This window comes from Balaenoptera borealis, assembly GCF_965194805.1.
Source record: "Balaenoptera borealis genome assembly, chromosome: 14".
Classification (NCBI taxonomy): Eukaryota; Metazoa; Chordata; class Mammalia; order Artiodactyla; family Balaenopteridae; genus Balaenoptera; species Balaenoptera borealis.
The window spans coordinates 63,484,803-63,510,638 of record NC_138875.1 but is presented as its reverse complement, the minus strand read 5'-3'; the positions used below and the strand labels follow the sequence as shown (position 1 = coordinate 63,510,638).

Genomic DNA, 25,836 nt, shown 5'->3' with positions numbered 1-25,836 from the left:
GGGGAAAGTAAATTGGTGCAGCCACAGTATGGAGTTGCCTCAAAAAATTAAAAATAGAACTACCATATGGCCCAGCAATTGCACTCCTGGGTATTCACCCAGAGAAAATGAAAACACTAATTTGAAAAGATACATGCACCCCAATGTTCACTGCAGCATTATTTACAATAGCCAAGGCATGGAGACAACCTAAGTGTCCACTGAAGGATGAATGGATAAAGACAGTTATGTATTAACTGACTTTCCAGACATTATATATATGGCGTGTGTATGTATGTGTGTTTCTATGTGTATGCATAGAGTGAGGAGAGAGAGTTAACATATATACTGTCTACACATTTTATACCATTTCCCACTACAGGCTTGTGGTGAAGAGGGGCCGGTCCCCCTCGGCCAAGCTAACGCAGCCCTACCTGACACGCACTTCTAGTGGGTACAGTCTGCCCTCTATATAACTGATTCATACTTTCCTTCTCATTTTCACTCTGTTCTTTCCTCTCTAACTATTCCTTTCACTGTTTATCAATCTTTGTCTTTTCTTAAATTCCCTCGTTTCAGAGTCCAAAATGTTATACCAATGGAGAGATTTTATCAGGGTTAGGTTAGGTTTGGGGTTGGTGCTGGAAGAGACAGTTCTGGTATAAAACAACAGGAACAAAACCCTATGTCCTATCCTCTCACCATTACTTCTGTGCTGGCAAACACAGTAATGCTTTTCTGTTCACCAAGCTAAGCCCACTGTCTTCTTTGTAGCTAAATGGTCTACATACAGTCGCCCTTCCATATCCTCGTGGGACTGGTTCCAGGACCCCAGCAGACAGCAAAACCTGCGGATGCTCAAGTCCCACAGTCAGGAGTCTGCATCTTTCGATTCAGCACCCAGAGGCCATGGACAAGGAGCCAACTGTACATAAACTTTCAAAATATTATGAGGAAAAATATTATGAGAAGCTTAATAATACAGATATCAGTATTCCTTAGCTACAAGCAACAGTAACAAACTCTTGCTAACTAAAGCACAGAAGAAAAAAAAAGAGAAAAAAAGAAAGAACAAGCAAGCTGGCCAGGTGGATTTATGGTCTGGTGGCTGAAGAGCCAGGCACGGGCACTGAGGTGATCTATACAGCAGGAGCTGCCATCAGATGGTCCGGTTCTAACTGCCTTCCCGGCCTGCATGTCTGTGCTCTTGACCGCTCTGGCGTAGCTGGTCTCCGGGGCCCGTGGCCGACAGCTCCCTAGGACCAGGCAGAGGGCCAGGAGGACAGCGCCCATGAGGAATGGGTGCTGGGAAAGAGACAGAAGTCCACACATTCTAACAACTGACTGGACAACATACACACATGCCCTTCTTTCCACAAACACTATTTGAAAATATTTCCAGTATAATGCAAATCTTTCAGGAAAAAATACACTAAACAAAGATAAAACAACTCCCCCTACACCACACTGCCTGACTGCCAACCCCATGTTGTCATGTTGCTGAATTCCCATGAATCAGCTCTACAGTGGTTCTGTCCACCACAGCTGGAGTCACTGGGGGCTGAGAAGGGTGGGGACCGGTGAGGAGGGGGTGCAAGGGCAGAGCTGGCCCAGGTCCTCTCTCTCCAGACCCGGAGGGGTTGGTGGGTTGTCTCCAGCACACGTGGCCACACACGGAACCTCTCCTTAGCTGTTCCGAACCAAGGCGTGGACCTGAGGAGTCCCCAGGGCTCAGGTCCGGTTGGTCGGACTTTTCCTAAGACAGCGAGGAGGCTGTGGCAGATGTGGGGGTTGAATGGGGGGCCCCAGAAACAAAGGCTGCTCTCTAACTTCAAAGGCAGCCAGGGATTGCCTGGGCTGGCATAACACACGGGGCACCGGTACGGAACTCCTTCTCCTGCTCCAGGCCTAACGGCCTGCCTGTCTGCCAACGAGCTCCCGGACGTGAGGTGAACTTTGGGCAGGAGGGTCTGAGTCCCTCCCAGAATCTGGTCTTTTCTCGCCCTCCGGCCTAGGGAGGGGCTTCATTTCCACCTCACGGCCACGCTGCTCCCCTGTGGAGCCTCCTCTGCGAAGGTGGGAAGAGGCTCCGACCTGGCCGCCAATTGCTCTGAGGGCACCCACGACCCCGTGTGTCTGAATCTAACACGTGCTCTCTGGCGGCCTGGTCCCCGCACCTCCTTCACCCAGCCCTCCCCTCAGCCCTTCCTCCGGCTTTGAACTTCAAGAGACAGCATTGTGCACACTCCCTGACTCTGCTTCCTCAGTGCCCAGCCCCACATCCACCCAGTCCCCTTGGGCCGCATCCTGGCAGCTGCCCTGAACGGCCCATGCCCTGCTGAACCCTCCATTGTGCACATTCCACCCCAGCCCCTCTCTCCTTGGCTCTGAGCCATCGCTCTGTAACTTCATCCTCTCTTGCCCTCACTGATTACCCGATGAAAAGTACCCTGTTGCTTCCACACAGAAGCACTAGAAATAAGATGAAGCTTATGAAGCGTGTTATCCAAGATGAGGCCCATGGAGTGGACGCCCCTTTCAGAAAGGCCCAGCGCAGGCTCCACCTCTCAGATGCCAGTGGGCTCTGGGCGAGGTCTGGAAGCATGTGTGTGACAATGGGCAGCAACAGAGCCTGTGGGCTTGACTGTCTCCGGGCAGTAAATGCAGGGTCCTCGGGAGACGTTAAGTGTGCGCACATGTGCACAGGGCTGCGAGGAGAGCTGAGGACTCGGGAGAAATGGGGATGCAGCGTCAGCTCCCATGGCCCCGAGACCGCGGGGGAACATGCTCTGGGGCACCACCCACAGGGACCTGGCAGCAAGGCTCCACTTGACGGTGGGGTTCGTGGGTCCTGCTCCGTGATGGGGGCGTGGATCCCAGGGTGACGGAAGCAGGAAGCGGGGTCTCCTGGAAGGGAGGAAGGCATTTTACAGGGAAGGCCTCAGACATCTCTCTGAAGAGGTAGAGACGGAGCTGCCTCCACACAGGAGGCAGCAGGAGGAGGCTGTGCCCGTGAGAGGGTCACCTGTGAAGCGTGTAACCTGCTTTTCTGCCTAAGTCTGTAAATCTCCTTATTGATGTATTCAGTGCACATTGTAAATGTTTTCCTCCTATCCTGTAGCTCCAGCCGCTACCTGCAGCCATCGGTAAAGCGCTGGCCTCACCTCTGCGAGAAGGGCTGGCTGGTCAGCATGGGCATCGGCTGGAGGGCAGCCCCAGGCTCGCCTGCGGGAGACATCGGGGCGGTGGGGTGGGGAGCAGGCCTCTGCGGCGCACACGGCGAGCCACACACTGCCCATCCCAAACCCCACGCCCGGCCCTGATGACAGCCGGACACGCAGATTCACACCGCATCGCACGCCCAATGTTTCCACCAACAAGTCCAGAAGTACCTCAATTCAATTCAACCGTGACTACAAGAGGTGTCCCCGCCACACTTCGTCCTCCCCGTCCCACCTGGCTCAGGAGGCCCCCACCTGTCCTCCAGGTGGCTCAGCTGGACATCTCGCCCCAGCCTTGGCGCGTCCTCTCCCTCGTAGCCGTCTCCAGGCAGTCTCTGCGCATGAGCGCCTGCCCCAGAGTCGGTCGTCTCTCGCTCACGCCCCTTCTTCCCACCGCCAGCGAGGTCTGGCCCTGCTCACAGCCCACCTCTCTGCAAACTCTGCTCCTCCCGGGATCCCCCTACCCAACCCGCTCCCTCACCAGGTCAAGGCCTACCTCTAACTCTGTTCCCTGACGCCCTGATGCTGTGCAGGTGACCCTACAGCTAAGCCTCGCGGCCTGGACAGGGCGATGGGGACGGGAGCAGTCTCCCTCTTCAACCTCTCTCACGCCCTACACACCTGCACATCCCTGCGGCAGAGGGGAGCCTGGTCACCCCTCCTCACCAGGCTACCTACACGCAGCCGCCGTTCCCAGTGGGGTTTAACGTGGTTGAGCTGAGGCCACGCACATACTCTTCAATATGAAAGTCCTCTCTCCACCGAGAGCCTCTAATATTTTGATAACTTCATTGAGCAATTGTCTTTTTAAGGAAGATACACAAAGTCTACCAATAAAAAATAGGAACATTAATCCCAACTTGGTTTTGAGCATCCCACTTCCTTCTTCCAAAACACTGAGCTGAGTGAAGTGCCCAGAGTTGTCTGCCGTCTCAAAGCCACCTGAACAACCAGATAAAAGGTGCTTTTAAGACAACGCGTTCCATTCTGTTAGCTAAACTTACACAACTTACTATTTGCAGGTTATTCTACTTCAGGGGAAAAATGATATTTACGATGTACGTATCTTAACTGTTTTTCATCCTGACCACTCTCTGAATGCTGACAGGTCTTCACCAATCTTAGTCAGGCTCTGGCTTTGAGCAAGAGGGAAAACAGGTTCTTTACACTCAGAAGAAGTGTGTGCCTTTGAGATGCAGAGACACAGCCGTGAGCCTTGCCTAGGAACGTGGAGGAGAGGTGAATGGTAACAGAAACATGCCCCCGAGCTGAGCAGCACCTCCTCCCTCCTGCCCGGGCTCCATCCCCATGCCCTCTGGGGACGTGGCTGCCACGGCAGCTCTGAGACAGTCACTGCACCTGACATCTTCAAAGCCTCTTCACTCGCCTCTGAATGAACCCCGAGCCCGCCTCCACGTGCCTGCCCTGCTCCTGCCTGCATCTCCCTCCCAGGGCTCCGGGCTCCGCTCCTCCTCCCTGAGCCCCCAGGATCCTCCCCCAGGAGCCCGCAGAGCCGCATCAGGGCACTGTCTCGCACCCGGAACCTTCTGCTTCGGGTTGCAGTTGTTCCGTCCACTGTGCTGGTTCTCTCTCCTCACTGCTCCTCCGTCTCTGGCCAAGCACAGCTGATCAACAGAGGCCGGCAACAAGCAAACAGTGGCACTAGGCACTGCAGCAAGACCAAGGCCTCTGCTGATGAAGCAAAAACAAACTGAGCAGTTTCTGTGGTTCGTGATGAACTCCTTGGCGCTTCCCCTCGGCTGCCTCTCCCCTTACTCCTGACCAGGCACCCAGTTCAGCAGTTCAGTCAAAGTGGAACATCATACTTACTTAGTGGATAGTTTGGCTTATAATTCTTAACGTTAAAAAAACACAAACTTTAATTCCAACTAACATTTACTTGCACACACATGTGCTTATGCGAGACATTCTGCTGGGAACTTTGACAAACCCCTAAGGGACAGGGGTGGACCCCACTCTCACCGCCACAGCTGGTCGGGGGCCCGGCTGCTGCGATGGTGGGCCAGCACCACTCCCACTGTACCTTGTTGCTGACAGTTGACCTCCCAGTTACAAATGCTTCATTGACTAGAAACCTCTATTTCTGAGAAAGCCATCTTCACACACAGCTGTTGCTGACGAGGCAGAGTGAAGACAGGCCAGGAGAGCCCAGAGGAGACACACTACTCCTCACTACTCGGAGCCAGAGGAGAGTCGCTCCTTTGTGGGGCCATCAGCCACTCTGGATGGACTTAACAGAGACAGAGCCGCCCGTCAAATGCATCCATACCTAAGCCCCTCACCCTGTCTGCCTATGGGTCCCAGCACCTCGGCCACCGGGACAGGGGCAGCACTAGCCAGAACTGGTTCTTTTTTCATAACTTTTTGTTTTTATTGTAGCAAGATACGCGTAATACAAAATGTACCATTTTCACGAATATACCACCCTGTGGACTAAGCATGTTCACAGGCTGGGCAGTCACCACCACCCTTGTCCATGCTTGCTCCCACCCCTCAGCACTGCAGGAGCAGGAGAACGTGGCCCGGCGAGGCCACTTCAGGAGGCAGCCACAAAGCAGCTGTGTTTTCCAAGGTGGAACACAGACAACACTCTGACAAGCATTTCACCAGCGAACTCGGCATGGGGCGTCACCACCTGTCTCTCCCCACACCACCTCACTCTGCACTGGATTCTGAAGGACCCAAGTCTCGGGGGAGCTGAGGCAGCAGGTGGGAGACACCGGGATCCAGCTCCATCATGGGCAGAGCTGCGGCCGCTGGTCCACGCAGTCTCAAGCAGGCCTGCTTCAGGCTGTGCTGCTCCCTCACTGATAAACCTGGGTCGCTATGCACACCTCCCAGGGCTGTCACAAGGGAGGTGAATGAGACCACATGTGTGAAAGCACCTGGTGTGACAATTAATGTTCACTCCCGTCAGCCCTGTGAAATATGACATCTGAGCTCAATGAGAGCATAATTCCAAAAGGGCAAGGAAAACAAGTAAGTTTAGACAGTTTCCCATCTTACTCCTGGCAGAAGGAGGCTGAGCCCAAACACTGCCAGCAGGTGTGGACCATCCACTGCCCTCCTGCATCTGGAGCCAAGAGGTGCCTTCCTTACGCTACTCTGGAAACATTCTAGAATAATACCAAAGTGATTATTCTCTGTTACCAGATTCATTGTTGTTGGTTCAAATTTTAAAATGGAACCACGAAACATCCATCCAGATGGTAAACGTGTTTATTTCTGCATCCTGTTTCTGGGTTTTCACGTTTGAATATGGTGCTCCAAAAAGAAGCAGATGAGATCTGTGACCTCATCTTAGGCCCAACGAGGCACATGACACCCTCAGCCTGTGTGACACCTGTATGGGGCCACTGCCCCCAAGGCCTCTGGAGGAGAAACCATCCCCCAGTGGCCATCTCTGAGCACAGGCAGGTCGAGGGTCCCGAGTGTGAAGGCAGAAACCCTACCACATGGAATATAAGTGAACGAGAGAGGAAACCATGCACTGGAGATTTCCAGGAGCAGAGGCCGGGGTCTGAGCAAATGTCCTCAGCCCTCTGGACCACGCTCCCAGCTCCAGGACAGCACGTGACACGACTGCACTGCACCAGGTAACAGTGTAGCTCAGGACGCCATCAGAGCGGGCACCTCAGGGAGAGGTGTCAGAGCACCAGTCGTGAACCCCCCTCAGGTATGGCGTGAGCTCCCATCAAACATTGGCTCAATAAGCCCCCAATTTTTCTAAGGCCTTTATGTGTAACTAACCTCTTGAAGGTGGTGAGGGGAGAAAAAGAACATTTACTGAGCAACAACTATATGCCAGGCTCTATGTTTGATACTTTGCATGCCACTTCATTCAATCCTTATCAAAACATTACTTCGTACTTATTATTATTTCCACTTTGCTGTTGTAAAAAGTGCACCTCAGAGAGGTCAGCCACTTTGTCAAGGTCATAGAGCAGGAACTGGGGGGGAGGACTACCCAGGACCTTCCTGCTGGAAGCCAGGCCCTCTCTGGCCTCTGAGCTCGTCCTGCAACAGTAAGCATGGGAGAGTCCACATGAAGACTCTAGAAACACCTGTGCACCAACAAAGCAAGAGTCTAGGACCCAAGAAAGGAATTCAGGAGGCCACACGGTGAAGCAGTCACTTGCTTTCTGCACAAGTCTCTGACTTCTCCTGAGCTAAATGGCTTCCTTCAGGGGTAACTTTAACATCCAAGTTTCAGACATATGATGGACAAAAGCCAACATTTTTCAAAGAACCCAGTGAAATTTGTAGGTCATTTTTGACCCTGGATATTCAATGACAAGGAATTCATCTTAAACCAACACTGATTACTTAACTGATAGTAAAAAACCCTGACTTTTGTGTATATATCCTAAAATCTAGCAAGGAGTTGCTAGATTAGAGTTGCCCTTTAGGATTTACTGTTATAAATAAAAAGCTAGAAAATGGAAGGTTTCAGCAAAACAAAAATATCTGTCAGATTAAATAATAATTTGAATGTTTTTGACCTTGTAATTCCTGTAATATTTATTTTAATGTTATAGCTATTTAAGAGCTATAAAAATAAGGAGTTTATAATTATCTTTATGTTGTACATATTTAAGTAACCTTAAAATGAATACAATTTCAGGCAACACTGAAATTTCTTCCTATCCTTATTTAAAATGGGTATGCACACTCTCCTCAGACATTAGGCTACCGTAATCACATAATGCCTCTAGAAAAGAAGATAATCACACTTGTCACAGCAGGAAAACCCTGGGAGCAGTGGAGAATGATTTACAGGGAAGACAGTGGAGCTGCGTTTGGGACTGTAAATTATGTGTTATCTACACAAAGAAACGACGTTATTAAGGAAGGGGCAGGTTTGTAACCGAGGACAAGATGCCAGCCTATACGGGGTGACCTAAGACCAGGCATGCACCAGCGTGCTCTGACATCTCTCAGTAAACTCACTTCCTTCAAGCCAGAGCATGTGAGATTTTACAGAACGCCACTGTCATCTATCTTTTTACATCTATTAAACCACAATGAAGAAGATCACCTGGGCTTCTCCCATGCACATCACAAAAGATCCCATGGACCTGAGACAGACCTTGGAGACAGAGAGGAAGATGGCAGAAGGACAGAGTCTAGTGAAACTGCACAACCGAGATTGGCACTTGAACCCACTGTCTTTTAATTGAGATCATACACCTGGTCTCAGGACTTAATGAAGCTCAGGTTCTTAATGTCTCATCACAGAAAGAATTCAGCAAGAGGCAAAGTGATAGGTAAGAAGTGGATTTATTTAGAGAGAAACACTTTCCACAGACAGGTGGTCTGTCTCAAAAGGTGAGAGCAGACCTAGGGTATGGGGTCGTCTTAGAAAGTGAGAGCAGCCCTGGGAGAAACAGCCCACAGACAGAGTTTGGGCCATCTCAGAAGGCGAGAAATCCCAAGACATGAGGTAATTAGTTTTTACGGGCTGGGTAATTTCATAGGCTAACGAGTGGGAGGATTATTCCAACTATTTTGGGGAAGGGACGGGGATTTCCAGGAATTGGGCCACCGCCCACTTTTTGGCCTTTTCTGGCTGGCCTCAGAACTGTCATGGCGCTGGTGGGTGTGTCATGCAGCTGATGTATTACAGTGAGCTCAAGGTCCACTGCAAGTTGAATCTTACGCCATCTTGGACCTAATTGGTTCTAACCAGTTTATGTCATACCCTCAAGAGCTATGTCATTCTTTTAGAGGTTGTGCCCTGCCCCCTTCCCTCCGATTTCATTAGGGGGATGAGAAAGTATCACTAACGGTATCAAGGTATTTCAAAATGCAGAAACCATCTGCGGACGGACAAGGGGTCCACTTTGTCCAGAACTTCAGTCACAGCAAGAGAACGAAGAAAGACATCACCAGGGGCCTTGAACTACAGGCTGAGGAGTCTAGACTCTTTAGGAAGCAAGAAGCAGCCATGGAAAGTTTGGGGGCAAGAGCAGGTATAATTAAAGCTGCACTTTCAAGAATACAGGCAGAACTCAGACAGGGGAGAATCGAGACAGTAAAGCTGCCTGGGTCCACTCTTCACTGGCAGCACCTACACACGTCTGGCAAGAGCTCCCTGAACAGGCCTGGGTAAAAGCAGCCCCACTATGGCCCAGCACCAGCAGGACAGGGTCGCCTGAACTACAGACACAAGGAGAAGCACATGCTGTGGGGAGCTGTCCCTCCATGGTTTTCTTTCTAAAAAGCCTTCAAGGTCTTTGTCACTTGGGAAATATTGCCCACTGGCTGCCCATTTGGAACCTTCATACTTTCATACTGCAGTCTCTTTCCTAATAAAGAACTGAAAAAAGTTATGCAGTAAAGAAACCAATTTTTCTTCTAGAATTTGGCCATCAATCCATCAACCCCTTTTATTGAAAAACAGCTCTCTATCTCCTAAAACTAGCATCCTCCAGGCAGCTTTGGAAAGCATGGGCTAATAACCAACCCGGCAGCCTTGAAGGGCTGAGTAATGAGCTGAAGGTCCGGGTGATGGGAAGCGGGTGGTCAGGATCCCTCAGGGCTGCTCCACGCCTGGAACAGTACAGACCTGTTCAGGCCACCAAGGCAGCCACATCCACCCTGTGCAGGGTCCCGCGCTCCTGCTGGTGTGAGAAAAATCCCACTGTGTGGGGGTGCGGACAGGCATCCCAGCAGCTCAGTTCAAGTGCTTCTTGCATTCTGCTCATGAGGCTAAGAAAACCTGGTCAGCAGCATCCATAGAATAGCTCTCTTTCAGATGCCTGAAGACTTATATCCACTTTCATCTTTCTCCTTTATGAGTAAAATAACCTTAATTTATTTAACAACTAGGTCTGGTTATCCTTTTCACAAGGAAGACTTGTAAAATCTGCAGAAACTTGGTTCATCTACCCAGTTATCCAAGGTTGAATGTCTTTCTGCATTGAATGGAAAGATTCAGAGCCTCAGAAGGTTAACTGAGCATCTAAGGGTGGCCCTGGGGGCAGGGAGGAGCAGGGTCTCAAAACCGCATCAGCTTTAGGTGACAACCCAGGCAGGATGCTTTCCACTCACCAGAGTACAGTGAACCTCAGAGGAAATCTCCCACGGCTGGGACGCTTCAGCAGAGGGCTGGCTGTACCCCCACTGGAAGGATTTCCATTTCTCTCTGCCCAGAGGCGCTGCAGGTTTGATGTCACAGGAGTCTATCCACTTACATCACTGCCTGCGTAAACCAAAGCTCAGCAGGAGGAACCAAAGCAGAGACCCCAGGTCACCTGCCTGAATGAAATACCAGCACTGTCGTTGGGCCTTGCGATACTCAAGAGACCCTCCCAGGGGGGGCGTGCTACAGAGTCGCCAACATGTGTGACTCTCAGGACAGGCTGCAGCTGCTGTGGACGGGCACCTGGGGACTGAGCTCAGCCAGCCTCAGAAGCTGGGACCAACCAATCCCTTCAGAAATTCAATCACACACCTTAATAAAGTTCACATCTCTGACCCAATAATTCTTTTTCTGGGAGTTTATCCAAAGGAAATAGCCCAATATACAGAAGAGCTTTTTGCACAAACGTGTTCACCAAAGCATTATTTATAAGGATAAAAGCTGTCCCAAACTGCAATATCCAACAATAAGAGCACAATTTTGAAACTCAAGTACACTTACATAAAATAATATTATGCAACAATTTAAAATCAAACTTATAAGGAAAATGCTCATAATGTAAAGTTAAAAGGGAATGAGCAGATTATAAAATTGAATATATATTATGAACACAGTTCTGTAAGAAGAAACTTGCACAGCAAAGACTGAAAGGACACAAGCCAAAATGTTAACAATGGAAAGCTTCATACGGCAGGACTGTGTGTGGGCAAGTATTTGTCTTCATTCAACTTTTCTGCGCTTTCCAAATTTTCTTACAATGAGCAGGCATTACTTGTAAAAGGAAAAACTTGAGTTTGTTAAAAAGAATAGTATCTAAGTGATTAAAATAATTTCTAAATTACATGTGCTGAGAAAATTTAAAACAATGTATAAATTCCTATATGCAAGGATTAGCCAAAGAAAATCATAATTAGAAAGCTGAATTTGCAGTACGTATCCATGTGGGTACACCTGCATGCACACAGGAAGCAAGACATAGAGGGGACTTCTAACCACGTGGGCGGGCAGGCAGCCAGCAGTGCATGGGGGAGGGGACTTCCCAGCTTCTACCACCTTCAAGGTAATTTCACACGCTGCAAACAAGCATGGGCTTGCCATGCAAACACGGCTTCACACAGGCCTCCCAGCCTCCCTCCCAGCCAGACTGCAGCCCTAAGCCCTTCTTACATTCTAAGAAATCTGGAGCCCCTCCCACCCCCACTTGCAAGAGAATCAGAACATAAAATACAAACTGACAAATTTTTTTCAGTGGAGGTATGGTTAACTGTATAGTGACTTTTGTCTAGCAAAAACAAGATTTAAGCCAAGGAAAAATGCCTTAACCCCTTTACCATTTAAGATACGTAAGGCAAGACTTTTTTCATTAGCATCTTCAATTCCAGCAGCTAAGATGACAGTCTTCAGTTGCCCTGGGATAAGAAAGACTGAAGTCAGGGCTTCCCTGGTGGCGCAGTGGTTGAGAATCTGCCTGCCAATGCAGGGGACACAGGTTCGAGCCCTAGTCTGGGAAGATCCCACATGCCGCGGAGCAACTGGGCCCGTGAGCCACAACTACTGAGCCTGAGCGTCTGGAGCCTGTGCTCCGCAACAAGAGAGGCCGCGACAGTGAGAGGCCCGTGCACCGCGATGAAGAGTGGCCCCCGCTTGCCGCAACTGGAGAAAGCCCTCACACAGAAACGAAGACCCAACACAGCCAAAAATAAAAATAATAAATAAATAATAAATAAATAAATAAATAAATAAATAAATAAATAAATAAGAAAGACTGAAGTCAAAAAACATAAGAACAGTAAATCAAGTGCAGAGGGGAAGCCCCCTGCTCACCTCCATCTGAGACCACAGCTCAACCCGCCCAAGGGGCAGGGATGCAGGTTCAGCCCCTTCATCCTACGCTGTGGTAAGTAACTGTTACCAACTATGCGGACAAAGAATGATGAAGAGCAGGCAGAGAACAAATCCATAAGCTGAGTCCCCAGGGACCCACCCCCAGAGAAGGCCAGCACTTCGGTCTCCTTCCTTTTATCACTTGTTACTTCCTAGAGATACTGGGAAGCTAAAACCACTGCCCCGGTGTGCCCAGCTCTGATAAATAACAGTCAGCACCTGACAGCTTTCTGAAGAGTGGGCCGATTAGTTAATTTAATCATTCCTGTTGAAGGAATAGGACAAGTCGGTTTCTTTTTCCAAGAACTGACTCTGGACCCTGCCCCTCAACTCTGACACCTGCCCCACGATGCTCCCGGTGCTTCCCAGACTTTCCAGTGCCCCAAGCACCTGGGCTCTTGTTAGGATGCAGCCCTAATGTAGCAGGACTAAGTGTGCAGAGACCAGTTAGCTTCCCATCTCTGAGAATGAGACCCAGTCAGTGGTAAGGCTCCCCAGGTGACCCCCGTGTGCAGCCAGGGTCGCACATACCACTAGGAGGTTTGGAAAGGCCACTGGCTCAATCTAACTCCTGGCTACTCTGAGTGTGCCCCCTGCACAGTGACACCAGCACACCAACACCGGCCTCAGAGCTGCGGTGAAGAAGGGCGGGGCAACACAGCTAGAACATTAGGTTGGCCACAGTTATCGTTTCACTACTGCCAGTAGTATGATTATTATTCAGGTGGGCTGACACAGCTGGGACAAGGCCAAATTTGTGAAGAAACAGAGTTCTTGGGAAAACTGTGAGTTAAAAGCAGATAAGAAAATAAGAGCTGGGGAGGAGCTCCGAGAGGGTGGCTCAGGGCAAGTGTGTGGGGAGCTGACAGAGGGCCATGTGCATGGCCCACAACTGGGGCAGGAACAGTCACAACAGCGACCACTTACCTGGGCCTGAACTAACAGGGCAGGCACTGTCCTAACAACCCCCAGTTCTCCAGGCTGAACCATTCTTGCTTTCCATTCTTTAGCTCCTACTATCCCAAGGCCCCCCGACGGGCTGGGGGCTTCCCCTCCCGGGGGGCAGAAGAGCTGACCACCTAGGAGAAACCGGCAGTGAGCTGGGAGCCTCGGGAGCCAGGCGGGGGATGCTCTTCACCCCTGGGGGGGCAGTGACACAGCTGAGGAGTATGGGGACAGGCTCGTCTACATTTTGGACTGTGAGCTGCGGGCCCCTCCTCAGGTTTTTTCTGTCCCACCCTCTCTTCCTTCTCTTCTTCCCTCTTCTTCTCGGAGCTGCTTTACGAGCTGCCTTCCATGGCCTCACAGGCAACTCTCTTGGCAGCTGTGCCCCAGGGCTGCAGCTCCTGGGATGGACAGCTGAGGCACGACCCCTAGGGAGGACCGGAGGAGGGGTTTCTGGTTGGGTTGGCCGGCTGAGGAGGGTCTAGAGAGCTGGGCTCCGCGTGCTCTTCTGAAACAGCCGTCTCACTCGTCTTCCTGGGCCCTGACCACTCCGGGGGACCTTCCCCAGCTGGCCCCCAGGAGGGGGGTCCCCTGTTGCACATGCCCGGCTCCTCCAGCCCTTTCTCCTGTGAGAGCTGCACGTGACCACATTCACTGTCAAACCAGCAAGGGGAGCAGGAACAACACTGGTGACTGTCAGAAGCAGAGCTCCAGCCAGCGGGGAGGAAGAGCCCCACGCTCTCTCCCCAGCAACCCGAGCTGCCCGCTACACACAACTGGAAAACCTGCAAACTTTTAGGACTCACAGAGCCAGAGAATACAGGCACTTCTTGTAATTTTCCTACCATCCTTCCTTTAAAAAAAAAAAACATAACTCTTTATACGTAAAACTGTTTTCCCTGGATTCCATGAGGTCCTTCAACTTCACGGCCCACATTTTATAAATAAGGAGGCAGAGGCCCAGAAGCATTAGTGTCTTCCTGGGATGTTAAGTGAATCAGACAAAGAACCAGGATCCAAATTCAAAAGCCCCGTGGCTCAGGCCCTGGCTCTGGGCACCAGCCAGACTGAGTGGTTCCCTGCGAAGGGAGCAAATCAGACCCGGGGGGAGAACATACACGTGGAAGAGTGACACGGGGCTTCTCCACGAGTCCTTTACAGGACAAGGTCAGCACTCAGAGTCACCACCCCACCACCGTCTACACATGAGCGAGTCTCAGGAAGAAAACTAACAACGCGGAGGGAGAGGTTACTCATCAGCCATAACTATTCCCTCCAAGTCTTCCCAGCTCTGGACAGAAAGACACCCCAACACACCGCTCTGCAAGGGATGGATTTTCTTCAAGGAACGGCGGCTCGCCGGATACTATGTGTGTCCTACAACCCAACAAAGCAGAATCGTAAAATGTCTGATGCTCTTCCAAATTCCTCTCTACAGAAAAGGAGAACACGCCATAGTTTCGCCAAAATCAGTCACCACGGCAGCCTGAGCCCCTTGACGCTGTGTGGGCTTCAGTTCCTAAATGTAGACATATATTCATTTCATATAGTTGTTCGGTATCTTATTACCTATCGACTAAGAGATGAAATAAAGTTTTCAGTTAAGTGTGGCGGATTCTCACCTGTGAAAGCATTTGTGGCCTGAAAGCCAGCTTCCTGCATACTGCTCCCCGGCAGGCCTGTGTTCCAACTTGTCAGCTGTCCCGTCACCAGGAACATCCAGGAGGCCTCAGGTCACCTCCATCTCAGCTTGCAGGAGGCCATCACTCTGCCTGTCTGGCTTCTGGTAGCATCGGACACCAACCTGCCCTGCTCCCAGACTCTGAGAGCAGGTGGTAGCTGGGACGGCACCCAGTCCAGCAGTGTGCACGCTCGGGGCACCGGTCACATCAGCCGTCCAGCCAGAGAGTGGAGGCCATGGTGGGCCCAGGAGCGAGGAAGCTGTCCCACGGACACCGGCCTACCCACCTCAGAGGAAGGACCCCCCCAGCCGCCTGGCAGCCAGCATTCTCCAGGGGTCTCACTTGCTCCGGGGGGTTCAGGAGGGTCTGATCTGCAGCTCTCTATGCTTCGCCTCTCCCCTTGCTGAAATTAAAAAGAAAGAGATCATTTTCCTGATGACCTGTAGAACATGAAACTCAGTAGACCCACAGAGGCCAAAAAAGAAAAAGAAGCCCCCAGAGCCGTGCCCATGACCACACTGTGTGGGAAGTGGGGCACGTGTAGCACTTCTCCTACTGCCCGAGAAGGGGCGAGGGGTCGGGAGGACTCCTGCACCCAGAACAAGATGGGGCCAGCTGCTCCGAGCCGCTCTAGGAACAGTTACAAAGGTCACACACGTTCAAATGTCCTCCCCAGGCTACCCTAGGCCACAGACACCTGAAGGAGAAATCCATTTCCTAAGCAGTTTCCTGAGGTCTTACAAGTGGGATCTGAGGTTCATGCCCACTGCTGTCAGCACGCCAGAAAGGACTTGGGTTGAGCTATTTTACAAAGTGACTCTTGGGACTTCCCTGGTGGTCCAGTGGCTAAGACTCCGGGCTCCCAATGCAGGGAGCCCGGATTCGATCCCTGGTCAGGGAACTAGATCCCGCATGCCGCAACTAAAGATCTTGCATGCCCCAACTAAGACCCGGTGCAGCCAAATAAATAAATAAATATATATATATTTTTTTAAAGTGACTCTTAAGTGGGAAAAAAAAGTCAGTGATAATTTTTTTAAAAGAATAGGAAGGAAAAGCAAATTTAATCTATCAATATAAACTGTTCCATATATATTACATATCCCATAATAATAAAAGCATTTTACAAATACTTATCATATATTTTAATGTTGTTATACTAGCAACATTAACTACAAGAATGTTAGAAGTCCAAAGGACCAGACTTTTTTTTTTTTTTTTTTTTTGGCTGCGTTGGGTCTTCATTGCTGTGCACGGGTTTTCTCTAGTTGCGGCAAGTGAGGGCTACTCTTCATTGTGGTGCGTGGGCTTCTCATTGCAGTGGCTTCTCTTGTTGTGGAGCACAGGCTCTAGGCGCGTGGGCTTCAGTAGTTGTGGCACGTGGGTTCAGGAGTTGTGGCTCGTGGGATCTAGAGCACAGGCTCAGTAGTTGTGGCGCACAGGCTCAGTTGCTCCGTGGCATGTGGGATCTTCCCAGACCAGGGATCGAACCTGTGTCCCCTGCACTGGCAGACAGATTCTTAACCACTGCACCAGCCCAAGGACCAGGATTTTGTGGGTTTTTAAATTTTATTTTTATTTATTTATTTATTTTTAACATCTTTATTGGAGTATAATTGCTTTACAATGGTGTGTTAGTGTCTGCTGTATAACAAAGTGAATCAGCTATACATATACATACATCCCCGTATCTCCTCACTCTTGTGTCTCCTTCCCACTCTCCCTATCCCACCCCTCTAGGTGGACACAAAACACCGAGCTGATCTCCCTGTGCTATGCGGCTGCTTCCCACTAGTTATCTATTTTACATTTGGTAGTGTATATATATGTCCATGCCACTCTCTCACTTCGTCCCAGCTTACCCTTCCCCCTCCCCATGTCCTCAAGTCCATTCTCTACGTAGGACCAGACTTTTAAAACAGAATCCCAAATATGAATCTCTGGTATTAGAGAAAAGGAACCTCTTCCATTATTATCACTTCATCCTAAACAATTTATAGCTAATTTTTAGAAAATGTAACTTTATTCCTCTTTTTCACCATCAAACTAGAGAAAAGAAAAAAATTTAAGAAAACAGCACATAACAGAAAGGAACCCTCTGTTAAAGCCCTCTTGCTGTAAACATAAGGTAATAAAGTAAAACATCACTAATACAGAGTAACTGGAAGGAAGCCCTAGTGTATTAAGGAAGCACCTTAATTACATGAAGAAAGAAATTCAACTGCATTGCCTTCATGTACTTGCAGTAACAATCTCAGTTAATAAAGTGCAGCCCAGTAGGAGTCCTCAAGTTTAATGAATAGGTAAAAAATTTAATTAAAAATCATTTATGTAAATGGTGGTTCTGAAGTGCTTGAAAATGTGAGAAAATGTTTGTTCTCTGAATTTAAACATTCCATATCAAATGACCAGTAGAGACAGTTATCAATGTCCCAAAGTCCTACACCAACATCCAGAGTAAAGGACCATGTGCACTGTAGTTATCTACTTTAGGGAATGGAATTGCCAGTTAAAAATAAAAGCCCACCTGCCCTAAAACCTTGATTATCTTTACTCTTTCTATGATGCTTTCAATGCACAGAAATACTAGACTGTATTTGTTCTCTTTTCCTGAACTCAAAGACAAACTAAAGTGTGGTGATGTTTTTGTTGTTTTATTGAGGGGTTTTGCTTAATTATCTTGTTTCATTGCAAAAGGCATGCTACCACAATTTTTTAAAAAACCAAGCTATACATTTCAAACGGCTATGGGAAAGATTGAGGCTGATGTGGATATAAACAAAAGAAACAACAAATTCTTCTTTTTTTTCTCTGTCTCTGTCACACTCATCAATACTTAACTTTACTTCTAAAAGAGAGGGAAGACGACAGGTGTGTAACAGCTCCCCCTGAGGTCTTGGGCATGGTCCTGGCCTGGATGTTTAGAGCATGACATGTGTGGTTCCCAACACAGGCTGAAGGGCCAAAATTTATTTTAATTATCTTCATTAACTGATGACGTGCATATTCCTACATACATTTGGAGTCTCCTTAATATGCAATTTTCAAGTGAAAGTGAACCTGTAACTGCCATAAAATGTTTTCTTCCTCACCACTAACAACACAGATAAGATACCCTTTCTAGAAACACACAAAAAAGAGGAGTGGGTCCCCAGAACCTGGAGTCTGTTCTGTTCAGCGAGGGACCGACCAAAGGGAACGGGGCCAGGCAGCCATGCTCAGGAGGAAAGTGACCCAGCAGGCTGGAGAACAGGTGGGTGATCGGGACCCAGAGTTGGCAGAGGTACCACACATAGGCTTTCACAGCTCAGCTGTGAAAAGAATCAGGAAAAAGGCACAGAAGCTGAACACATTGCTGTCCTGCTTGCCTCCCACCCTCGAGGGCCCTGCTTACCTTCTAGTCTCAGAGGTGGCACCTCGCCCACGCCTGGACTAAATGCAGAGCCCGGTAACCTGGCTCGCTGGCCCTGGCCGCAGCTGTGGCTGCATGCAGGGGTGCTGATCGCTCAGCACCATCTCTCTGCTGAGCTGTAAGCCCCACACGGACGTTTCCCTTGAGCACCTAAGGCATTGACTGGTGCCCAGTGGACATCAGTAGGACAAGTCTACTGAACGATGGATGGGTGGACCAAGGCTGCTGGTGTTTGGACGAGGCGCACAGAGAGGCTCGGCAGACGCTGCAAACCAACCCGCTGCCCCGAGCCATGCTGATGGATGCCATCCCCGGGCTGAGAGGCTGTTCACACCTCTGGCTCTGAGCCTCTGAACTGGCAATGCTTTTGCTACCACCCCACTAGTCAAGGTGAGACAAGGAAAACGAGCAATGACTCCCCTGCACTCACACTTCACAGCAAAGTACCCAGCACAGGCCCGTGGAGGTCACTGCTTTAAATCCTCTCAAGCCACAGAGAAAACTCTAGCCCCTCAGAGGTCACATGACTTAGCCCCAAACTAGCGCTCAGGAGTTGGGACTAACGCCTGGTCTCTTGCCCCTCCAGCCACTGTTATTCCCATGCTACTTCCGAATCTCAGGTAGTTTCCTAAACCGAAGTGCCTTAATGCTGGTAATGCTCAAATCAGGAAAATCTAGGGGGGAAAAGTGGAAAAACAAAGAGAGAAAGAGGCAACTTACCCAGGATGCAAGGTCACAGAGTAACCCTGAACCCATTCAAGAGCCCCTCTACAGCAAACACACTACCACCATCCTGTCATGGGCACATGGACACACACACGCGCACACACACATGTTCTATTTACACTGGGAAGATGGGCAGGACTAACCAGGAAATAAATTAATTCAATATTGCACTTGAAACATGTCGTTAAGTCCCTCCCATAATGGAGCAACAGTTACTAAGGAAATAGAGCACACAAAAGGGAAAAACACCCCCACAACAACGGATGTTCTTAAAAACGTGAACACCCACGAAACCTAACCAAATAAGTTGTGGAATACGTTTGCTTTACCACTTGTTCACAAAAACTCATACAACACACAGCCTCCCTAGAATCACTGGGGAGTGAAAAGAACTACATTCCACAGATGACAACTATCATGAAAGTTCAGTGCGGAAAGACACGCGATTTAGGAAACACAGGGTCACACGCTGGGCACAGAGGCCAACTCAACAGAGAAGTCAAACCACCTTTGCTCAAAATCTAGTAACACTAGTATAAGTGTAGTGCATAAAGAATCAATACTGCAGTTTCATTTCTGATTTCCTCACACCATGGACAGACTGCCTCGCTGTTATGTTGGTTACCTAGGTGACGGCCACCTGGGTGATGGCCAGACCGAGCAGCCGCAGGCTCCGGGCCGCAGAGGTCCCACCTGTCTGAGGACGGGCACTGCTCCACCCTCGGAGGAAGGAGCATGGAGAGGTGAAGGGATGGTCCCAACCTCGACAAACCATGACACTGTTGCAAGACTCAGAAAACAGAAACAAATACGTTGAGAGTGTGCCACACTGCTTACTGGAAAAAACTCAACTACTGGCTTGTTCATCTAAGGTCAAAGTGGCAACGGACTCTGAGCGAGACAGAGGTGAGGAAAAGTGGGACAAGAAAACTGAGGGTCTGCTTCTGGCCCGAGCTTGGAGCCCTCCACCCCGTGGATAGACACTCAGACCTGGGAAGTGCCGTTCAGTCTAGGTATTCCTCACGGCAGCCACCACCCCTGCCCTGCCCTGGGCCAGGCTCAGCCAGGCTACCACATCCTCATGCACCATGAGGGGTGAGAGCTCGAGGTCCCTTCTGATCTGAGCAGGCCCCAGTGGTCATGTCTCCAGTCAAGGGAGACGGGACAGATGTGCGTGAAAAGGACACTGTGAACCAGCACAGAAAATCTGCACAGAAACCAAGTCTGAGAACAACTCAGACAAAGGGCCATCTGCACAGCAGTACAGATCCTTCTCGCTGCTCTTAATTTCTGTGATTTGGGGTGTATGACAATTGCAGCTTTTATAACACAACCTCAAAGCCATCGAGCCCTGGGCAGCTCAACGGGCTCCAGGTACTCAGGTCACCACTTCAGGAAGCAAGTACAAAATCTAAAACCCTCTTCAAATATGCACACAAGATGCAAACAGGGAAGATAGCAATTCTATTAGACCATCCTTTAAAATGTCACCTCGAAAATCCGACACTTGATAAAACCTGAAGAATCTACAGTCTGAGCTCTACCCAAACCAAGCTGGAGAACATTTCCCCCAGATAATTAAGTAGGAAAACTGCCCCTAATAATCAGTGCAGGTACCACTACCTCCTCGCACTACCTATGGGCAGGGGAGGCCATGGGGTCGCCGTTCATTTTATAGAGGAGGAGACGGTGGCCCAGGGAGGAGAGGGAACACGCTGCAGGATGAGGGAAAAGCTGGACCAGAACCAGGTGTCAGTCTGGGCCCAAGCTCCAGGCTCTCCCGTAGACGCAAACTGGTCAAAGGAAGAAGCTGAGAAAGGGGCACAGGGCACACATGGACCCCTGCCTGTGGGGCTCAGGGGATCCTGAAACAATCCCCACTTTCCCAGGCCCAGATCGGGCCACGCCCACAACACCAACACACCCCAAAGAGAAGGCGCAGAAGGGCCAGGGCCTTGGGGCAGGGGCAGAGTCAGAGTCCTCAGGCGGACGTGCACTGACCGAAGGTCCCCTGACCTAGTCTGAGCACGTCACAGTCACCTCGAAAATGGATGCCAGCTGAGCAGAGGTCACTCCTCCCAGCCTGGCGTGAGTGGCACAGGCCGGCTCTGCACCTAGCACTCTCCTCCACCCCAATTTTCTTCAGATAAAACCAGCTTACAGTGGGCATGGCAGGCCAAGAAAAGAGGGCCCTGCAGGGGTAATGAGTGTGAACAGCAAGGGAAGGGGGCTGAGAGCAGAAGGGAACGTGGGCCCACGGTTCCACCCTCCCTGCACACGCTCCTGCACCACCGTCACCCATCAGGGCTGCTGGGCCAGCGCCTGCACCCCGGTGCCTTGCCTGTGACCTCCTCCCTGCTCTCTGGCCTAAAGAATACCACACAAGCTGCATCTTCTCGTTCGGCTGCTTGTCGGGTCACTACTCTAGCACGGCACTATTTGAGGTGCCTGCACTCTCCTATCTCTGTCTATGTAGGTATTTATAACGGAAACCTTTTCTTGCTAATCTTAGCATCCACAGCACTGTCCATGGGGACTAGCATACAGCAGGTAGCTAATAAATGCTGGTTATACTGCACTGAATCACATCTGAGCTTCGGCTGGGTCACTCCCTTGTCACTCTACTCCCTCTGCCCTGCCTCAGCTGCAAGTAGCACCAAGGGCCTGGGACCCAAGGAGGCTGCTGGTCACAGGGCACGCACACCGGGAGGGTGCTCCTTGTGGGAGGGTCAGGCTGGGCGTCTGGAGCACAGGCAAGGCCAACCCTCCGCCACTTAAAACACACTGGAAGGAGAGCTTTCCATGCAAACAGGCCAGAGGACAAAAGGCCAGACCCTGAGGCAGACCGCCTTGGGTGCACCTCATTCTAAGCCACATGCAACTCTGGCAGTTACTTAAACCTGAGCCTCAACTTCCTCATCTGTAGAGTGGAAGCATCAGTGACACTCAGAATTATTGTGCATTTAATGATGGGCCATGTACAAAACACTGGTCTCCAATCAATGTTAAAGAACAGTGCACCTGGGCAGATGACTGATGCGGGATTGGACAGCATGGCCCACCCTCCCTCCTCCAGCTCCATCTCACCCAGCTGGACACGACAGAGCGTTCGACCTCATATTTCCTCACGTGATTTGTCTTGATACTTTTAAAGTTCTTGATAGATAAAAATCTAAGCTCACAAACACTCTATGTCAGCTAAAGTTAATAACAGAAAGAAAAGGGAAAGGATACAAAAGTAAAGAAAATGTGTAGGTGAGGTATTTGGTATGAAATGTGGTAGAATAACCTTTTGTTATTATTATTTAGTTAAACAAATGACAAAAAAGAAACTCGTCTTTAAAAGGAAAAAGAGTTTCGATATTCAATTTTTCTTCATGTTTACATATTGAAATATCAAATTTTAAAAACAGCAATAGATGGTAATAAATAAATTTGACCCAGGTTTTACATCTCCTTACTAGAAAATAACCATGCAGGGTCCAATCTGCCTTTCTTCTGTCCTTCGCCCTGTTTGGTTTGTACCTTTGTAAAGTGCTGACTTTTTAAGTCCTTTTCCATATATTTCTGAAGCTTTCCCAAGGCCTCAAGAATGAAATTCTGCACAGAGAGGACATCCCACCAAGTGCCCTCTGCATGATAGGAGGTATTGGAACAGGGACACTGGCACCTGAAAAGCTAACATAATGACCAACAATGAAACAGCCGGTGCTCCTACGGAAACGAACCATCTGCACAATGCCAGGCACTCGCGTTAGCAAACGTTTCCTAAGTGTCCCTTGTGCACGAAGCCCCAGACCAGCTCCACATCTGCTTTCTAATCAAACACACAGCGGATACCTAAACATTCATCATGTAGCTTTGCCTTGCATCCTCATATTCATTTTCTGAAAAATATATTTCTCTAGGAAAAAGAAAACTTTCCACATTATATTACAATTCAATAACCTGTTTGAGATGGGTGGTAGTGGATTGAACACTCCAACAATATTCTTCTTAGATGTTTCCAAAGAAAGGTACACATGGTCTGGGACAGACATGGGAGAAGGGAGATGCGTGCTGTGAGCCCTGACAGGCACCTGCCCACACCGGGGCCCACGAGGCTCCGACCAGCGGCCAATTTAACACAGGTGCACTGTAGGTCACACACACAGGGCTGCTTAGTGACCGGTGCCCTGGCAGAGAGACAACAAAACCGAGGAGGAGCCCGCTTAGCTCTGCAGAGAGGAGGTGGGCAGAGAGCTCATAGACACGGACCCACCCGCACCCTCTCAGGACCTGCACTTCCTTCCACTCAACCACCCCGCTGCCTCTCTCGTTTAAGGGAAGCAGGAGCAGCAGCACACGCCACGTGTCCACCATCCCAGGAGGAGGAAGACCCTGGGACTGCCCCAGACAGACCACAGGTTCACAGAGAAGAACTCGAAGATCACCTCTGGACCAGCCTCTCAAGACGACATGGAATTCAACCCAGAAAGCCACCACGGGAGCCACACCAAATTCTGGAAGCAGAACTCATTTAGCCCAGTCAGCACTGGTGGAACAACTCAGTCTGACCACAGAAGCCCAAGGACACATTTCAGCAGATGTCCAAGGATACAACACAAAATGGTACAGTCTGAGGTTGGCCCCCGGAGCTGATGTCACGCAGCAGCTGGTCCGAGAGTGTGACACAGGGGCTCTGGGTGGCAGTGGAGCACAAGAGCGAGCTCCCCCTCTGGGAAAGGCCCCAGCACACTATGCCACAGACGAGCGGTGCCCAACTCCACAGCCGTTAGGGAAACACTGAGAGAGCTTCCCGGCCTCCTGGAAGGCTGGATGGGGCAGGGCCATGACAGTGCACCTGTCCTGAAGAGCAGCTGCTGAAGGGGCAGAGAATTCAGGGGAAAGCTTGAGTGGTATTTGACTAATGGGACTACACAACCCATCCCCGTGTGTCTGGAGGCCTCCAGCCAAGCAGACAGGGCTCATCAGACCGGTTTCCGCTGCCTTGGTAACAAAGGCCCACGTGTGTGCTCGTCACAGCAGAAGCAAACAGGTGTTATTCATGAGGGAAGCACCACCGCAGGTACCATGTGTCCCACCAAGCGTCCCCAGTGGGGGAGACATACCTCCTGTAACACAGGACTGGCACTCCTGACACGGTGTCCTACAGCACCTGGGCCTGTGTGTTTGCAGCCCACAGAGTTTCCGCAGCTTCAGAGCACGTACCACCACTACAGAAACCACCCCACCCTGAACAGTGCACCGAGCCCAGGTCAGTGTTCCTGACACTGAGTGAAGCTGTCTGTTTAACATGTCCACCATCAGATCTGGACAAGAGAGTTCCTAGGAAACCACCCAAGAAAACCACAGGGCTCCGGCAGCAGGAGGAAATTTTAAGCACCAAGTTTGGAGCCTGACATCACTGTTCCTGTTCCCATCACTCGCCACACTTGGCCAGTGTCTGATGGTGTCGCAGGACTAAGTACTCCATGGCCCCGTCAGCCTGACCGGCAACTTTCTCCCCATTGAAAAGAGCATCTTCTTTCAGTTCTTCTTTTCCCTCTAAAACCAGCCCTTATTTATTCCCTTCCCCTCTGGAGCCAACGAGTAGGAAGTGACCCATTCCTTCCTGCTCTGCAGTGGGCCCTCAGGAGGCCCCGGCAGTGGCGGGGCGGAGGCGGGGGCAACAGGAGGCCTCACCACAATCAGAGCAGCACCTCCCGTCCCCTGGCCCCCACTGTGCCCTCTATCAGCGAGGAGGAGGATGTGATCGTGCTCCTCACAGAACGGCAAGCTCTTACTGCTTTTCACCCAAACACTCTCTCTACGCCAGTGTTCCCCCAAATGCCCCTAGAGGAAGCATGCAATCATCAAAACTAAATTTTGCCTATTTTGACTGAAAAACTGAATCCACTGACAAATACATTTGAAATAGGAAAATAACCATAAGTAAATACACAAGACTAATGTCAAAGAGCAAGGAGCTGCCTGTTTATTTGCGCTGGGGTCAGAGGCCACGATAGAGAGAGAATGAGGGTCGGGGTTGCCAAACTCTGACACAGCCGCTCACTCTACAGAGGTGCTGTGCTCAGAGGAACAAGCGCAGCTTTGGGGTCAAACAGACGGGGTTCAGAATAACCATTCTGCTGAGCAGACTGCCACCCTACCCGGGCAGGCTACACAGCCTCTCTGAGCCTCAGTCTCCTCATCTGTCAAGTGGGACATTAATGTAGCTGTAAGGCAGTGGTGCTAAGAAAATACACGACAGCATGGACACAGCCTCAGAACACCCAACAGGCCCTCAAAACACAGCAAAGGGAGGAACGGGGAGCAGGGAAGAAGGGCAGGGGCAACACTACCCTGGATGTCAGACCCTTGGGAGCCGTGTGGATGGTGTGGTCAGTCGACTGGGCTGTAAGCGGGTGGGGTCCACTGAATGCCACTCCATGGATGAACACTCAGAGTTAAAATCTAGGGCCTGCTAGATTGGAATTTAATATTCCCATCTTCAAACAATTATTTAAATAGGTCGCCATCAGGTATGCTTCTTTTTCCTTACCACAGGCCAAGACTTCCATCTGACTTGGCCCTGCTGTTCACCCCATGAGGCCCTCATCTCCACCCCAACACACGAGCCAGGCAATATTCACAGCTCATCCACCAACCGTAGGGATTCCACACATCAGAGAAATCACTATTGAAATGACTCATCTCTTCACTTCCTCTGAATAAAAACATGTTGTTATGTTCAACAGAACCATACAAGAAATAATAGCTAAGGGTGACACTTCAGTAACTTAAACCAACACCTAGAAATGGCGGCCTGGGAGAAAAGGA

At 50.1% G+C, this 25,836-nt stretch overlaps 1 protein-coding gene and 1 long non-coding RNA gene across 2 annotated transcripts in view; one reads left to right on the top strand and one right to left on the bottom strand.

The window, feature by feature from the left end:
* Nucleotides 1-25,836, bottom strand: part of LDLRAD4 (low density lipoprotein receptor class A domain containing 4) — a 303,264-nt gene that overhangs the window by 140,384 nt on the left and 137,044 nt on the right. The window contains 1 exon segment of the mRNA XM_082355017.1: nt 14,817-15,279. Within this exon segment, the coding sequence (XP_082211143.1) occupies nt 14,817-14,913 (97 nt within the window). The 5' untranslated portion in view covers nt 14,914-15,279.
* The window catches only part of LOC309611108, a 123,174-nt gene that overhangs the window by 67,893 nt on the left and 29,445 nt on the right, over nt 1-25,836 (top strand). The gene's annotated exons all lie outside the window — the stretch shown is intronic.